General features: G+C 33.0%; 1 protein-coding gene across 2 annotated transcripts; it reads left to right on the top strand.

The window, feature by feature from the left end:
* The first annotated feature begins 6174 nt into the window (after positions 1-6174).
* On the top strand, positions 6175-19392 carry LOC132940506 (tetratricopeptide repeat protein 28). 2 transcript variants are annotated; one of them, XM_061008158.1, is made up of 30 exons: positions 6175-6643; positions 8120-8190; positions 8287-8677; positions 8750-8991; positions 9063-9267; positions 9499-9707; positions 9777-9962; positions 10034-10273; positions 10345-10623; positions 10680-10908; positions 10969-11201; positions 11259-11442; positions 11510-11616; positions 11684-12577; positions 12733-12964; positions 13020-13128; positions 13212-13355; positions 13421-13575; positions 13646-13835; positions 14086-14263; positions 14333-14440; positions 14508-14768; positions 14831-15040; positions 15114-15191; positions 15616-15769; positions 15909-16109; positions 16181-16288; positions 16377-16603; positions 16703-16928; positions 18330-19392. In XM_061008158.1, the coding sequence occupies exons 2-30, from the start codon at positions 8167-8169 to the stop codon at positions 19100-19102; spliced, it is 6777 nt and encodes a 2258-aa protein (XP_060864141.1). In that variant the 5' UTR covers positions 6175-6643; positions 8120-8166; the 3' UTR covers positions 19103-19392. The 2 variants fall into 2 exon arrangements, with proteins under 2 accessions (XP_060864141.1, XP_060864142.1); XM_061008159.1 differs by having other exon boundaries at positions 6175-6445.

A 19392-nucleotide genomic window follows, 5' to 3' on the forward strand; every position in this document is an offset into this window, starting at 1 on the left:
AACGTACCTATTAATTTTTTTCGATTATAATTATAAATATTTTGCAAGTTTTCATATACCTTTATATATACTTTATAGTTGTATACAGTGCATCTTAAATAAAAATAAAATTGTTAATAAATAAATGCAGTTATGGCTATATAGTAATGGCTTTATACCTAAATACATATTTATAGCATATAAATTATATACATTATATGCAAGATGTAAACAATTTACTACGCGTGATTCAGTTGTACACTTGAACGGATAAACACATTATTATATATTGTTTTAATTGTAATCCTACAAAATTATAACAATACCATAATGTAATTCAATATAAAATTCATAACTCATTTAAGTATTTAAAATAGTTTGTACACCGTACAAACAATTATTAATAAAATATATATACCGATAAACTGATGCAGTTAATACATTATATGGACTGCTTTAGTGTAGACGGATAGTTATACAAATAATATTAATATACAGATCTAAAAAATAAGTATGTGCCTACATGTACAAAAACGGTTTCACTAAAATAAACCATTGCAGACAGCTGTCTTTGGTTTTCAAACGGCAAAACTTATTTTATATGTAAATTGTATATCTTATATTGACTTATTATATAAAAACATCAGAATAATAGCAGCACTATTTAGTATTTATTACAGAAGCAACAATTTACGAGTCTTGTATAACACTTGTTTACCGGCTGATATAACTCGTAGATTGGCAACTCGTATAACTGCAGCGGTTCAATAAAACAAGACAGAGACCAGAAATCAGAATTTTAAATCATTATATTAAGATAAATTCGTACTATATATTTTATATACAGCCCAACCATAATATATTTAGGCATTTATAAACTATCAGTTGCAGAATATTGAATTAGGATCGTCTCTTATTCTCGTATAATATTATATACCAAAAATACTTAAAATTAAATTCATATATATACACGTCAATGTTCGTGCAACGTAAAATGTACCGTGGGAATATGTCATGATGTACCTTCCTATGTAACGTTTAAATATTTTTTTACACGCAAATAAGGTAATCGTATTTTTTTTTCATATACCACATCAACGAAACTTGTATTTTAGTTGTATATTATTATTTACGAATGCATATAGGTACCTATTATACCTATGTGGCTATGTTGTGTATGCATATTGTATTTGCATATATATATAGGTATATTCAATCATCCATTTTCTTCTTATACATAATAACTAATAAGTATGTACTTATTAATAGGTAATACTATTTACTGTATTAGTTACTATTATTCAGCCGTATTTTCGTGATGGGTAAGTTCTTTTTTATCCATGTATTTAGTTTATTCAATATATTATTTTATGCATACAACTAACGTTTTATTGTGTATTTCATTCGCTGTTAATAAATGTTTAAGTGTAAGTACGTGGTACGCAGTGTTTGGACTTGTCTAGATGAACATATAGATAATTATTTGTTCATCTTTTATCTTATCTAGATAAATAGTTACAAGGTATCTAAATAAATTCATCTAGATACATTTTTTATTGATAAAAATCGCGAAATTGTACAAACGCATTTTAAATATTTATACAGATTCTCAAACCAAGCTTATGGTTTATAAATAATGTAATTATTTTTATTTATATCATTAATATTATTATGTTCCTATAGTGCTCAACTAAAATATACCTACATTTAAAACCCATTTAAAAAAATTGTATCTTTTTTGTATCTAGATAAAAAAGTATTTATCTTTATCTTTATCTAGATAAATATGAGTTAAGTTATCTTTTATATCTATCTAGATATATTTTAGTTGCATTATCTTTATCTTTATCTAGATAAAAAAATACTTATCTAATCCTAACACTGGTGGTACGTCAATATGTGCACTATAGTTAAGACTTAATATATCTGACAGAGTTATAATAATATGATATACACATACGTTATAAGTTATAACCAATTTTAATTACGATAACATATATCTGTAAATTACTATATAGCATACATATGTATACCAATAGGATGAGCTACTGTTTTTTTGTGGTTTTCCTGTGTTAACCATAATATACCCGCACCCACTATATAGATATACGCGGAACGTCTTTTGACAATTAATGTGAAATACCTGTATCGTAAGAACAAATAAATTCACATTTTTTTATGATGTCCTGGATACTTATTACTTATTTCTATTTATTCAATATAATAATTAACAAACAGAGTTTTGAAAAATAAAAAAACAATAGACAGTAATAATAATTTAGTAATAATTGTACAATGACATTATGCATTATTATACCTATCGAGACAGTGACAATAACATGGACAAACATAATATCTACAACTGTGATATGTGACTATAGTGATTGTAAGTAAAAATTTAAATTATCCTAACCTAGGTATTCATCCGACATTTATGCAAAATTTTTTTTGCTACCTATTTTTTATATATTAGACTGAACAATATATTGTCCGGATAGCCAGATAGGTAGATATTTATTATTTTGTAGCTACCAAAGTCTAATCAAATAAGTTTAAAATAAAAAATAAATCAATATTTTCAAAATGTAAAAAAACCATTTAAAAATGATTTTTCTCATAAACATAGATTTTAAGCTGTCGTGACTGGTACAGTGAATTTTATTTTTGTTTATTAGCCTATATAATAAACGTGGCGTTATGGTATAATATAATTATACACCTATTAGGTATTTAGGTACCAGATACAATAGTATATAACTATATTTTAACAAAATAACTATCAATTTTTAATTCTCCAGTTGGAATTTAATGTTATATACGTATTAATATTAAGTATGAATAGCCTATTCTTTTAATCATTTAGTTCCAATATATTTTTGATTTATATGTTATACATGTATATGTATGGTCCTAATCATATATTCTATAGAAATTATAATATTAATTTGATCAATTTAACATATATGCTGGCGTACTGCAGCCTGATGATGTAGTAACTGCAGCGCACAAGGAATATCTGAATAATATTATATTAGAAAAACAACATAAAATCGAAAACTTTTAATAAATAGATATATTTATGACCGGTTTTTTGAAAATTAATTTAAACGCCTAACAAAATGGTAATAAATAAATATGCAAACAAAAATAGTAATTCATTATTGTCTATATACTATAATGCAGAACACCTTCTTAGGATAACTAACATATAGACTGTAATATATAACATATACAGCAAAACCGTAAAATAATAGCCTATAACGGTAGTACTCTCGAATAGCTTGAAAATATGAACATCAATATATACACAGAATTGACACTAATGTTACTACCTATATTATATGATGCATGTAAAATGTAAATAATAGAAAATATAATGATATTTAAAAAAAGTAGAAATAATATTTTTCGTTTAAATTATGTTACTGGAAGTATTATAAATGGTAAATATACCTATTTCAATTTGTATAAAATATATCGTATTATAAATAATATTAATATATAATATAATACATATTATATAAGTACCTATATGTTGTATGTATAAGTAGATATAGGTACCAGTTATTATTATTTATGCGCTTATATGAAATAAATAACAATCATTTTACAACACCTACCTATACACTTATTGAATTTAATTTTAGTTTAGATTTAAGAACTATCAAAGATAATAAATAACTTGCAGATAATTTAAATAAATATTTCTTGTATTTCGAGTGCGAAGAACTAAATAGATTTAGCATTGTAACATTTGGAACTATATAGACAATAATATAGCCTATAGGTACTTCTGTTGATTCTGTTACAACTTACAATAAACAACATGCCTATATTATGTATAAATTATTATACTGGATGTAAAAATTGTGTTTCTCTAAAAGCCATTTAAACGAATGACAAATTGATTTTTAAAATTTATCGTAATTATTTGTAAAATGGTAACGATAATTAGGTATAAACTATGTAGTAATTTAATTTTGGTAATTTTATCAACGGTAACCTGTATAGATACGATGAAAATATTAAACTCGTATATAGGTAATACGATTATTTATTTAAGGTAATAAGGTACTATATTATATTATCATATATGTAGGTGTATTGTACATAATAATACATAATATAATAAACATGTTATATATATAGCTGTTGTAACGATCTTCAAAGACTATCTGTAGGTAATTAAAGCCAAACGAATATTACATATTTCGTAATTTTGTAGAAGGGAAATTAATTAACAAAATAAAAAAAAAACACATAGTTCATTTTTTAATTATATTTTTTAACGTTTTGTGTGCATACGCGGTCGGATGGGTTTATACTATATAGGTAAATAAACGAGACGTCTAGATAAAAAAAAAAAACCATAATTTTTATAAGCTATTATTATATTTATAGGGTGTTTGGAACCGTCGAAATCGTGTCTCAAGCCGTCCTCGGACGACCGGCATTGTTACTTGTGTAGTTGTGTACGTCATAATATTATACGCGTGCACGGTGCACCTCCATAGTCTATATACATATACCAATAATAAACAGTACTATACTTATTCAGTAATTTGTAATAAACGTATTACATATTCACACCATTTTCAGATACCGGAGAAAATCTGCCGGCTGCCGGTATATAACTGATAGCGACACGTACTTGTTTCCTATATATTATATAATATTATACCTATACAATAAATATAAACATGATATTGTAAATTGAAGTTCACTGCAGCATGCAGTATAAACTATACGTACAGGTGTACAGGCGTACAGACTTTTCCGAACCGCAGACCGCAGCCTTGGTGAGACTTACTAGTTACTTCTATAAGTATCAAGTATGACGTCGGTCGTTAAATATATACCAAAATGTGTAACGCCGTGATGTGTTGATGCCTGAAGGCATGACGTATGTAGGAACGCGTTTTTAATTCATATCATAATATATGGACAATCGGATGGTTACAGCGTAAGCGTAGCAAGGGGTTGATTTGGTATTGTAACATCCACTTCTACATTAGAGGATTACTATGATTTGAGTAATGCTAAGTCTCTTCAATACTATATTCTATACCTAACGGGGTTCTGAAAAAATTTAAATAATTGCAAATCTTCTTGTTTTGCTATGCTGGATATTTTTCTGATTATAATGTTTATAATCATCAATAATACATCAAACCTCAAAAGGGCGTTAGGCCTAATTTAATGATTCTGTTAAGATGACGCTACACACTCATGACGTGTTGTCTCCGTCTTGCAAATGTAGCATAAGCTGTTTTGCGCGGGTAAGAACCATTCAGGCTGCAGCTACTTGTAGTTCAAGATAAGCAACCACATTTTTACACAAAAAAGAGTAGAACGTTTACTGTGCAAGGTTATTTTTTCGATATTATAAATACGGAAAAAGTTCTTATTGTTTAAAAATGTATTTTTTTTGATTTTCTAGGGATTTCGGAAGTAATGACTAATGAGGATATTACATCGGATATATGTATCGAAATATCAGACTTAAGTGTTGTGTGGACTGTGGACGGCCGTGATGTATCGTTGTTGCGAGGAGGGGTGTCTGTCCAGTGCAGTTTGGCTTTAATATAGTAATTTTTAGCATCAAGTTGCCAACTCGAATACCGAAATCGCGACGGTGGCGTGGAACACTGAAAGAGCGAAAAACGGAGAAAACAAACCGACAATGGAAGGATCGTACCGTCCTGCGGGAGCGTCGTCTCCTGGCGCGGCGGCGTTCCCGCGACGACGGGCGACCCTCAATGATATCTGTCCCGACGATCTTAATAAGATATTTAAATTAATGATCAAGCGCGCGCACGTTCTGTTCACCGCGCACAATGCGTATACGCGCGCGTCTGTGTGTGTGTGTAAAATTCGTCGGCTTTACGCCGCCGCCCGGGCGAATCAAGGTTAAAGGGAGGATCCGTTTGCGGGGTCAGTCGACCGCATTCCAATATGGCCGACATCGGAATGCGACGCGTTTTCGTGCCCGGCACACACAACGTTTTTTTTTTTTTTTTACCCGTACCCCCCTCACGGCGAGAGATCACGACGACTGTGCCGCTCGTCGTCCCCACCACCACGTCACCTGTTGCGACCGGATCGCGTTGCCACCTCCACCTGGTATCACGGCCGTCGCTGCCGCCGCCGCGACCGCGGTAACGGCCGTTCCGCGAGACCGTCGCCCGCCCGGCGAAGAGGAGACGGCCGTCGTCGTCGTCGTCGGGAGAGGACCGGCGGTGAGAGAAAGAACAGTCCTACCGCCAGTCCGCGGTCTACGTTCCTCCGAGGCGTCCGATTGCCCGAACGGCGAATCGTCTCGAACGCGTGTGTTTGTGTCGCTGTGACGGTGCGCGCGCGTGTGTGTGTGTGTTTGCGTTCGTTGAGCGCTCTGACGGCGACGACGATGATCACGCGCAGCCCTCGTAATTTCGATGGGATCTTACGATAACGCCAAACAATAATAGTAATAATAGTAAATAATAATATTATGAATGCGACGTCGTGGTGCCGTTAAAGTCTCCGCCGCAGTATAATACTGTATTGTCATATTATTTTATATATACGCCGTGATGTAGATGATCGCAATTATCGAGTTCACGACACGCATAATATAGATTAAGATAAATATGTGAGGATAAGTGGTTACATCCCGGAATACTGCGTAAGTTGACGATCTTATGGCACCTGTTTTTCGCACCAGCCCGGTACAACCCCACATTATGAGATTATATTGGTACGCCCTTGATCCCAGGTTTCCCGATCTAGCCGTTTACGACCGTCGTAAATAGCTCCTCTCCGAAACCGATGGGTTTATAATTGTTTGGGTTTTATGACTGCTCTTATAACAAGTCTACGAGAAATCGTTTTTGAATTTTACAGCGTTCGCGCCGAGTGTTTAGTGATCTGTGTGTTTCTCTGTATATCTTATTAACCTATATGGCGGTAATAACGTCTTAAATTGTTTTCATTTTTCTGTTTGAATGACACACCTATATTGTTACAATTTATATTAAACCGCAGTACTGCACACAAATCGTTTTACTGGAATGCCCGATGAGAATTCATTAGAAACTATAATTTATATGCGATAACGTTGGTACCTGATTAAATTTGAATATTCCTGCCTGGGCAATTGCGGTATACTTTCACTGGACTTCTGACTTGGGTGAATAGTAATACTATTAATCAATCAATTTAAATAGATACCAATCATAGTATCATACAACTTGTTGTGAATATCACAAGATTGATTTCTATTTTGTTGAACAACAACATTGAACTGTAACTTATAAGACAAAAATGTATGAATGTGTTTCAAATTCTTAAATCTATATAGGTATTTAGGTATGAGTCGAATAGGTTTGAATTTGATATAGGTTATTAAACCGCTGAGTAGGTATCTACACAAGAACATATTATATTTATGTATCATGTTTGATAGGGCATAACGCCATACTAAACTGTCATTTCTTAGACCTCTTGAATAGACATAAGACCTAGCCTTCAGTCTCGGTGGTAGGTTACTAGCTTAATGGATGAAATTATTTTAACTTAATTCTAATTGATTATTACATCATTGCTACTTTTCTGTCTTATAACCCAATATATTATAGTCTTTTAGGTAAGAGATATCTAAATAGAATTACCTTTAAACACAATTTACTAATTATTTATAAAAAAAAAATTCCCCTCCTAAATTTAGTTTACCTATCCGAGTGGTACCTTTTTTTACAATGAAACCTTTAAATTGCTAAAAAAAATCCTACAGACCATCAAAAATTAAGTATACTCTTAAAATATACACAACTCATAAAAAATGATGCATGAATGATTTTCTTATTGATATGTCTCTTTATAATATAATCATGAATTACATAAATGATAAAAGCAATGTAACCTTCAACCAACTCGCATCTAATATTGTATACAACTACAAAACAAAATATAATATGTGTTATTACTTATTATTAATAAATTTAACATACCAAATATTATTTTTATTTAATTCAGATATGTCCACGTTGCCCCTAGATTACGCTCGCGGAGCACAGTTTGAGATCCACTGCTATAGTTTAATTTTCAGCATACTTAATTGGGCTCATTAGTAATGCATTGTATTTTTGATAAATGTTTTTAGAGTAAAAATATCTACAGATATGTGAATATAGAAATGTTGTCAAAATCATGCCACAAAGAGACCTATCCGAGGTAAATATTTAAATTTAAAGAAATTACCAACTTATAACATTTACTACATAATTAACTGAAGATATTGAAATTCATTACATTTTTATTTTTGTTAAGGTGGAGCCGGAAAATGGGTGTGGTGAAGAAGGTTTTATGGAAAAAGTGCGTGAATCTAACACTGCATGTGAATCCGGAGACTATGCACGAGCTATACAATTGTATAGTGAAGCTCTGCATCACTATCCTGATAACCACATTTTATATTCCAATCGGTCCGCAGCACTGCTTAAGTTGGGTAGGTTTACAGAAGCACTGCACGATGCCACTTGTGCCCGCCAGGTCAATCCTAGTTGGCCAAAGGCACACTACCGAGAGGGTGTTGCTCTACAATGTTTGGGGAGGCATGGAGATGCTCTTGCTGTATTTAGCACTGGGCTTTCCATTGAGCCAAAATCTACTCAGCTGTTAGCTGGTCTTATTGAGGCTTCTATCAAGTCCCCTCTTAGAGGTGAGCATAAGAAAAATGTCATTTAATTTTGTATAATGTGTATTTTTACATATTATTTTCCATGTATAATAGGTGTGTTGGAGCCTACATTTGAACAGTTACAAAGCATAAATCATAATGGAATAACATTGGACAAATCTCCATTTCTCGTCATGTCTGTGATAGGTCAAGAATTATTAGCAGCTGGACAGTACTCAGTGGCTGTAGTTGTCTTAGAATCGGCCCTTAGAATAGGAACCTGTAGTGCTAAGTTAAGAGGCTCCGTGTTTTCGGCATTATCTTCAGCTTATTGGGCATTGAATTCTTTGGATAAAGTATGTATATGTAAAAATTAATTTGAATCTCTATTAGTTCATCTATTATGATCAAATCTATTTTAACATAGGCAATTGGATACATGCAACAAGATTTATTAGTAGCTAAGTCTTTAAAAGATATAGCTGGAGAGAGTCGAGCTCATGGTAATTTAGGATCAGCTTATTTTAGTAAAGGAAGCTATAAAGAAGCACTTACAGCACATAGATACCAATTAGTTTTTGCAATGAAAGCCAGAGAAATGAAAGCTGCTGCATCTGCTCTCACTAGTCTGGGTAAGTTGCTTATTATTTTTTTTTTTTTTATCTAAATAATAAAAATTATGTTTTACACTTTAATTTAGTTTACATAATAACAATAATTCTTACAAAATCTAATAGTCATATTTAATTAAAACTAATTTAAAAAAAAAAAAAGTTGTTTATAATATTGTATTACGTGTTACTAAGCCAATGTTTTGGTTTATAATTAAAATTAATTATAGCTTTATATAATTTGTTAATTAGGCCATGTATACACTGCAATTGGCGATTATCCAAATGCTTTAGCATCACACAAACAATGTGTACAGTTGGTAAAACAAATTGGAGAAGTTCTTCAAGAAGCTAGAGAGATTGGAAATGTTGGTGCTGTTTATTTAGCCATGGGTGAATTTGAAAGCGCGTTAGACTGTCATATGCAACATTTAAAGTTATCAAAAAAACTAGGAAATAAAGTAAAATTTAGTTTTGTTGTTTGATTTCAATATCATGTATAATCTAAATTTGTTATTTTGTTTGGGAAGGTTGAAGAAGCACGAGCGTTTAGCAATTTGGGTTCATCATATCACTATAGGCGTAATTTTACTCAAGCTATTAATTATCATGAAAATGTCTTAAGGCTTGCACAAGAACTTGGGGATAAAGTGATTGAAGCCAGAGCATATGCTGGACTTGGTCATGCAGCAAGATGTGCTGGGAATTATTCTCAAGTAGGATTTTTCATATGACTTAACTTATTAGGAATCAACTAATTAAACGTAAATGTTATGCAATATTTTAGGCTAAACATTGGCATGAAAAACAATTAGATATGGCATTAAATACTCATGATAAAGTAGGAGAAGGAAGAGCGTGTTCTAATTTGGGTATTGTGTATCAGTTACTTGGAGCTCATGAGTCTGCATTAAAACTTCACCATGCTCATTTAAATATTGCCAAGTCCTTACATGACCGAGCTGCTATGGGAAGAGCATTTGGAAACATAGGAAATGCTTACAGTGCTATGGGTTTCTATGAACAGGTATAAACTAAAATGATAATATTATATTATAATTAAGATTAAATAATATTTAGAAAATTATAATTTTTCAGGCAATTAAATATCATAAACAAGAATTAACAATATCAAAGGAAGTCAAGGACCGAAACTCTGAAGCATCTACTCACGGAAACCTGGCAGTGGCCTATCAGTCTTTAGGGGCATTTGAAATGGCTCTTTTACATTATAGAGCTCACCTAAACATTGCTAGAGAGTTGAAAGATACAGCTGGAGAAGCTTGTGCTTTATTAAACCTAGCCAATTGCTTAAGCACACGAAATGACTTTTTGCAAGCCATTCCCTACTATGAAAACTATTTAATGTTATCTCAAGTAAGCTATTTTTAGTTATTAATGATCTAAAATACTTATTTGTTATTGTTTTGAAGGAATTACATGACATTGAAGGGGAAGCAAAAGCATGCCATTTTCTGGGTTATGCTCATTACTGTTTGGGTAATTATCGCGAAGCTGTGAGATATTATGACCAAGATTTATCACTAGCCAAAGATCTCCAAGATAAGATGAATATGGGCCGAGCTTACTGTAATTTAGGTCTTGCTCATTTAGCATTAGGCAATCTAGAAACATCATTAGAATGTCAAAAGTACTTTTTAGGTAAATTTTTTAAAACCAAAAAAAAAAAAAACTATTATTATAACTATACAAATTTTTTAGCTATATCACATATGACAAAAAGTCTTCAGGCAAAACTCCGGGCTTTAGGCAATATTGGAGATATACTTATAAAAATGAACGACACAGAGGAGGCGCTCAAAATGTATCATCGACAATTCACACTTGCCAGACAAATTAGAGATACAAACATGGAAGCAGCAGCATGTAGTTCTTTAGGACTAGCTAACAGATATATAAAATGTTATGACAAGGCTCTATCTTATCATTGCCAGGTATGATGTATACAATATAATACTGTGTTAAGTACTATTTATTGTTTATATTTTCAGGAATTGGCTCTAAGACAAGAAGTAAATGACTTAAAAGGTGAATGCTGTGCTCATGGACATATTGGAGCAGTATATATGTCTCTTAGAAATTATACCAATGCAATAAAATGTTACCAATTACAGCTCGAAAGAGCAAAAGAACTGAGGGATAATGCAATTGAGGCTGAAGCTTTTGGAAATTTAGGTATTATTTAAAAAAATAAAAAATGCATTATTTATTTGAAAAATATTTGATTGTTTGTGTAATAAAGGTATTGCAAGAATGAATATGGGAATTTATGAAGGAGCGATTGGATATTTTGAACAACAATTAGCTACTCTGGAACAGTTGTCATCTCATACATCTTTAATAGATAAAGTAAAAATAATTAATAAATTAAAAGCAATTAGTTTTGATTATTTTTAATTATTATTTGAATTAACAGGGTCGAGCGTTTGGAAATCTTGGTGACTGTTATGATGCATTAGGGGATTACGATGAAGCTGTTAAATGTCATGAACAATTTTTAACCATTGCTGTACAACTTCAAAACCTTCGAGACCTTGAAAAAGCCTATTGTTGTCTAGGTCAATCATACAGACGAATTGGACATCTTGATCAAAGTCTTGTTTGTTTTGAAAAAATACTAGTCATTGCCCATGAACTTAACAACTCAGAGATGAAAGCTTCTGCATATGGGGAATTGGGTTCCAATCATGTTATGATGGGAAATTACCAACAAGCAGTGTCCTGTTTGCAAAATCAAATATCGATAGCTAGAGAATTAAGTGATAGAAATGTTGAAGCAAACGCAGCATCTGCTCTTGGATATGCACACCAGTTAATGGGTCAGAATAGTGTGGCCCTTCACTACCATAAATTAGATTTAGAAATTGGCAAAGAACTTAATCAACCATTGTTGCAATGCAGAGCAAATGGAAACATTGGAAACGTAGAAGAAGTTTTAGGAAATTTAAATGAAGCTATTAAATACCAAGAAGAACATTTGTCAATTGCTAGCCAAATTGATGAGAAGACAGCAAAGGCTGCTGCATATGGAAGTTTAGGATCATTGCATCATACATTAGGACATACTAGTCAAGCAGTCATTTATCTCACCCAAGCTCTACAAAGTATTGATATGACAGGAAAACCAGATGAAGAAGGACGTATAAGATATAAGCTTGGAATGGCATTATTAGCTGATGGACAGTCTGATGCAGCTAGAGGTCATTTAGAACAAGCGTCTGAATTATTAGACAATGCTCTTAACACTATTACCTTAGAACATTCTCATTCCATTACTCAACTAAGATTAGAATGTTACCAAGCTTTGCAAGTAAGTAAATTAAAACTTAACTGATTAATTTCTACTAAATCTTTACACATAATTTCAAAAAGTATTAAGAGGACGCCACCTGCATGTGTTGTCTCTGTTATTATTTAGTTTTTTTTAATACTGTACAAATAAAAATATACTTTATTTAATTTTAGACTGTGTTAGTGCAACTAAATAGATGTGAGGAAGCTCTATTAGTCACAGAAAAATATCGTATTAGAGCAAAACCTTCTAGTCACAACACGAGAGTAAAATCTTCTCCAGATTACCATAAAATAAATTCTGTAGAAAGTATACTCGATATCGTGAATAAACAAAAAGCTTCAGTTCTTTACTTCAGTATAGCATCTGGTTATTTATTTTCTTGGCTCATAATTCCAAATAAAGGTAAGTCTGTTTAACTTTTATCCTATCAAAATATTCATAAATATTTGTCATTTAGGTGTTGTTAAATTCCATGAAACATTAATTCAAACTGAAAATGGCATGGATAATCTTTTGACGCAGTATCTCAAAGATGTGAAAAGTACACTCAATGTTCAGCAACCAATGTAAGTCTTACCAAAGTTTATATTATGTGTGATATACTCACATTAAAACGAACATACATTATTGATAATTTTTTGTTTTTTAGAATTGATTCGGATTTGAATGAAGCTTGTCACTTAGATGAACTAGGAGATAGACTAGCTCAAGAAAATGAACGTAGTTATTTAAGAATGGTCAATCGAAACCATCTATATAACTCAAGTAACTACAGTTTGAGTAGTTTGTTCAGGTGCTTATTTTTTGTAACAATCTAGTGCATGAAAAACAACCAATAACAATTATCTTGTATTATAGTGTTGGAAGCTTAGGCGGAAGTACGGTTGGATCTGCTAGTCGACCTGGTAGTGTAAGAGCAAAGAAAACCAAAGCATGGCTAATTCCCGATAGTCTTAATAAACTCTACGAATTACTGATAGCTCCTTTTGAAGATTTCCTTTTTGCACCATGTGGTAATTATTAAAAACTGAAGACAATTAATAACACATTAACTAAAATTGTAATATTATATTTTTTAAATAGCTTCTCATAGTAAAGGTTGTTCAGGTAGAAAGGAATTATTATTAGTTCTTGAACAAGATTTATTGTTGGTGCCTTTTTCAATGTTACACCCAAAAATAGATGATGATAGTAATTTATCGGGAGAATACCTAAGTGAAAAATTCAGCTTACTCGTTACACCTTCCTTAATGAAATTCAAGGAAAATCAAAGGTTAGTATTGCGTTTTTATCTATTGCAATATTTTGGAAATAAAACTAACTTTTTTGTTGATTTACACGTCACAAAGTATTAAATTAACCGCAGGAACATTTTATGCGTGGAATAATATACTATTGTAAAACGTAAATTCAAAACGTTTATAGCAAATAGATTGAGATGATAATTAATATCTATTGTAAAACCATTAACCAGCCTTAAGTTATTTTTAAATCAACTTGAAAACATTTAAATTTATGTTTAGAGCGCAAAAAAAAGCTGGAGTTAATGAATCTTCAAATATGACTACACTTGTGGTCGGTAACCCATTACTCCCAAATTGTGTTAATGAACAGCTTAGTCTAAATGAACTACCTCATACAGAACAGGAGGCTAGTATGGTAGCTGAAATGTTACAAACAAAACCTTTAATTAAAGCGCAAGTAAGTAAAATTTTAATATTTATTGATGATATTACAATTAATAATTGATTATTTAACATTCTTTTTTAGGCGAATAAACATAACATTTTAGAACAACTTGTTAAAGCAGAGTGCATTCATTTAGCTACCCATGTTAGTTGGGAATTATCGGCCATCATATTATCTCCAGATGAAAGTGTAATAATATTTTAAATTGATGTCCTATTTAAAATGGTTTATCTAATAATAAATTATGTATTTATAGGAAACCACTCCACAATCTGACATGAATATATCCGAAGTATTATTAACTACAGAAGATTTATTGTCTCTTAAGTTAAATGCAAGACTGGTAGTATTAAGTTGGTCACATGCACGAGATGATTGGGCTACATCAAAAGGACTGTATGACCTTACAAATGGTTTGCTCATGGCTGGAGCTCAATGCATACTTGTATCTTTATGGCCAGTACCAAGTACTGCTGCTAAGATTTTATTAAGAGCGTTTTACTCTGCTTTATTACAGGTAAATATTTGCCTCAATTTGTTTTAATATATCATTGTTATAATATATAAATCATTAATTAGGGATCGAGAGTATGCCGTGCTTTATGTGACGCAATGCAAACAGTTCAACACACAAAACATTTTTCTCATCCATCGAACTGGGCTGGATATTTTTTAATTGGTTCAGATGTACGTTTATCTAGTAAAGTGGCATTAATGGGACAAGCTTTATGTGAACTATTAAAAACACCTGACCGATGCAGAGACGCTTTAAGAGTTACCCTCCACCTGGTATTTATATTTATTACTATTATAATTTTTATTAAAAACATTTTAAGTTTATTTTGTATTTTAATATGTTCAGGTTGAAAAATCTTTGCAACGTATTCATCGAGGACAGAAAAATGCAATGTATACCACTCAAAAAAGCATTGAAAACAAAGTATGAAAAAAAATTATTTTTGAATTAGTTAATAGACTAAGAATGTTTGTTTTCTCCTTCAGACCCACGCGCAACATAGATAAAACGCTTTCATGTAAAATTGTTCTTTTTATGATTTTTGAGAAATCTTATATTAAAATCATCTATTTGTCTTGTATAATATTAGAGTTTATATATCGGTTTTATATTCTCTATAATTCTTAGAACAGGTGATTTTATGCTAAGATAACTAAAAAAAAAAAAAATTTGTGTGAATACATTATGTCTATGTTACACATGGGCCAGAGAGAAGAATCAGTTCGCTAACATCCTCTTAACATTTTTATTTTAACACGAGAATTACAAAATTAATAAATACAAATAGATAATTGCAGTATAATATAGTAGAACTGTATGAGTATTTTTAATTTAATTATTCTTAAAGGTTGGTGATGTTACTGGATGGAAAGAGCTCCTACAGTCGGTTGGATTTCGTTTTGAACCTGCTGCTAATGGTATACCTTCTTCAGTATTCTTCCCTCAGAGTGATCCCGAAGACAGGCTTACTCAATGCAGTGCTAGTCTACAAGCGTTGCTTGGTATGTTTTTTATCAATCCGATTGACATAATAATGCTATAATAATATATGTGTATGGATGTGTTTATAAATAATATTATATTATAATATACAATTTCACAAAAGTCAGAAATATATTTAAAACAAATTTATGTTATTAGGTCTGAACAGTACAACATTAAGCGCAATTTCTAAATTGATATTGACATCTGATGTTACGGACGATGTAATTGCTGTCATAAGGCATGTAGTCGACCAATTGAATAATAGACTTTTATCTGAAAATGAACAGTCAGTTGAGATGCCAGTAAATGTTAAACTATGGCATACTCCTGGATGTCATGAGCTTTTAGCATCTCTAGGTAAACACTGTTGTGCATAGTTATTTATTTTTACAACTATAACTATTAATTAATCAAATCTCATTGTCCAGGTTTCGATTTAATTGAAGTTGGAATGGACGAAGTCACACTGCGCACTGGCAAACAAGCAAATAAACGCAGTATTCAATTTGTTCTTCAAGCTCTGTTAGCCTTATTTGGTAAATTTACATTACATTTAATTAATTGTGTTATTTTTGTCAATTTTACATTGTATTTAATTGATAATTATTGTTTTAAAACGCACAGACACACAAGAAGCCCCTAAAAGCCTTTCATTGTGTTCCTCAAGTTCACTCGAAAGTGTAGTAACTGTTGAAGACGACAGGCAAAAAGATTCTCCATTAAAACCTAGTTCAACCAACGCACTGCGAGTGTCTGGAAGTAATGGATCTGGAGCATTTACCAGTTATGTAAGGAAAAGAGGAGAACCGGATGGGAGAACTGCCTCAGATGCGTCCACTCAAATCACTAAGGTAAGCTAGATTAAATCAATTTTCTTTTAATATTTTATATAAAAATATAATGCGCATATTATTGTATTTATTTCTCATATTATATTTGTTGTACATCAGAATTCTACTGGAGTTTTGATAATGCCTACGATATTGAGTCGCAGATCCGGTGGTACTAATGGTGGCGGAGAAAGTGATGCTGCATTTACACCATCGCCACCAGTTCCTGGATTAGGGGATGCATTAAGCAAAACTCTAGCTCATCAAACTAAAATCAGAAATTTATACTCTACTCCCGTCAGACCAGATTCGTCAAGTTCGGCTAGTTCCGCCACGGATTGGGAAGGTTAGTATTTAAAACTTGTAACAATTTCATCAAAATACGTGGCTTTTCGCCGTTAATTTTTACCCAACCGTCGATATGTATTTAATTTACATATTATCACACATGTACCTATTTATACTCTATATTCCACGGGGGAGCAGGCAGGTTCTGCGCATGACGCATATAGAATTGTAGAATAAGATCCGTCAATGGTTAGGCCGGCTAGGCCGTTGAATCCCCTCCATGCTGCAAAATGTCGCCGACGATGACCGACCGTTAGTGCACAAGCCTAATATAATCGCTCGGCACGTCCTATCGAGAATTTGGTGGTGACTGGCTGTGCGCAGAGCTGACCCATTTTCGTTATCGCACGGCATGTTCTATTGTTCTCTCGTGGAAAAGAATACATATGTATTAAATATTAAAGATGAATCGAGGTCACTGAAAATAATTTTCAAAAAGAAAATACCATATTACCCATGTGTCCATGGGGGGGGGGGGGGCGCCTTTCCCTGCTCCTTTAGATAACAATTTGTATAGCATTTTATTGCATTTATTTGCATTTTATATAGCAGTCTTGTAGGGTGATAAGGTGACACAAAATTGTTCGTCAGTTTTTAATATCATTATTCGGTATTTGGTTTTAATCACAATTTAAGATAATATACAGGTTACTCAACAAAACTTATTTTTTGGTGCTCGAAAAGTTAACGAACTTGTCATAGCAAGAATTACAGTTAGCGCTTTTCCATTATAGTGATTTCTCTTGGTACTACAAAATATATCAATATAGTTACACAATATTATATATTATTTGTTTTTTAATATTATTTTAATAAGAAATATACAACGAGTACCTATATGCAGGCGCGTACAGAAAAAAAAATCGTGGTGGGGTTAGGGGGGTGTTGAACATGAATATAGTTTAAATAATGATAAAGGTCCTGTAGCCTCCCAACTTAGACGTACCTTGGCCTAGGTCCTGGTGACCCAAACTTTACGCCACTAATAGGCCCAAATTAACTGAACAAAAAATTTTTGATTTTTAAATAATTCTTCCATTTTTAAATATGTAGAAAATCATAACAGTATTCACTAAATAATAATTAGCAATGACTCTACTAACCCTAACTTTGTAAGATGTAAAAATTGACTTGCCGTTTACTTGTACGTCTGAACATAATAATGATTGGCGATAACTGATAAATATACCGATCTATTATTAATAGTTTTTGACGAAGAATTCAACGTTGACCATCATATTATTACTCTACGACTTTTGACGTATTGTTCCGGTGTATGTTAAATATTTAGAAACGCATTTGATAATATTGTTACTTTGTATTTGGTGGACACAAAAACCTTTCTATTGTCACCCACGTCAATTAAACGACTTCTGATGGGGTTTTTTTTATTTCGCAGGGAACGGGCACTCGACCATACTCCGTCGTGGAACTCACTCGCTACCCCCCATACCTCCGATCAAGAAACTCCACAAGCCCAACGACATCCTGGACAAGATCGTGGTGGTGGACGCCGAACCGAACCACCAGCCGGACGACGCGGACAAGATGTCGCTGTACCTGGCTCAGGTGCTGGACATATCGGAAAAGGAACCAGGTCCGTCCAAGGTTCAGCCTAACGTGGACGTGGTGAACAGCGGGCTGCAGGATCACATCAGGACGTCGCAGCTGCGGCAGCTCAATTACGAACCGAAACCAACGATATCGGACGTGTACCATGAACGGAAAATCGGACTTGGTCTGGCACCATCCCTGCTCAAGCTGCTGTCGCTCGACAAACAGCAGCATCACCATCATCACGGTCATCATCAACAGCAACAGCAGCAGCATGCCGGCAAAGACAGCCGGTCCAGCTGGTTGTCGCCTTCCATGCTGAAGAGGTTCGGTGGCGGGGACAGCGCGCAGGAAACGGCATACGGCGAGCTGAACAAGAGGGACGAAGGCGACGGCCGGTCCGTCGCTGAGTCTCAGTCGAGCACCGGCAGCTACAAGAAGCGGGCCGACCACCCGAATGCCGCCGCCGCTGGGATAAGAAATTTCGAGAGCCTCGTCGAGGAGGAGAACGGTGGTGCGTGCAAGGAACCGAAAATCAGGATCAAGAAAAAATCGTCTTACGCACCTCCCCCCGCCACCGGGCACATCGTCGTCTTCGTCTTCTTCTTCTGTTATTAAACCTGCATCTATGACCGACTCGTAACGCGTTAATCACCGCGTGCTGTAATGACTTACGGACGATGTGGATTAATCGCAAATACTATACGGTAAAAGTCTGTTTACATTTATTTTTGTTTTTTTAATCGTTTGTACAATATTTTCCATGTAAAAACTTACTACTGGTGTATATTATTATTATTAAAGTTATTTTGTGAATGTTATATGGGAATATAAATGTTTTTCCCCTTATAGTTCTTATTATGTATTAAGTTTGTTTTACCTATTGAATACAAAAAAGTTACAAACTA

Source organism: Metopolophium dirhodum, chromosome 3 (genome assembly GCF_019925205.1).
Source record: "Metopolophium dirhodum isolate CAU chromosome 3, ASM1992520v1, whole genome shotgun sequence".
Taxonomy (NCBI): Eukaryota; Metazoa; Arthropoda; class Insecta; order Hemiptera; family Aphididae; genus Metopolophium; species Metopolophium dirhodum.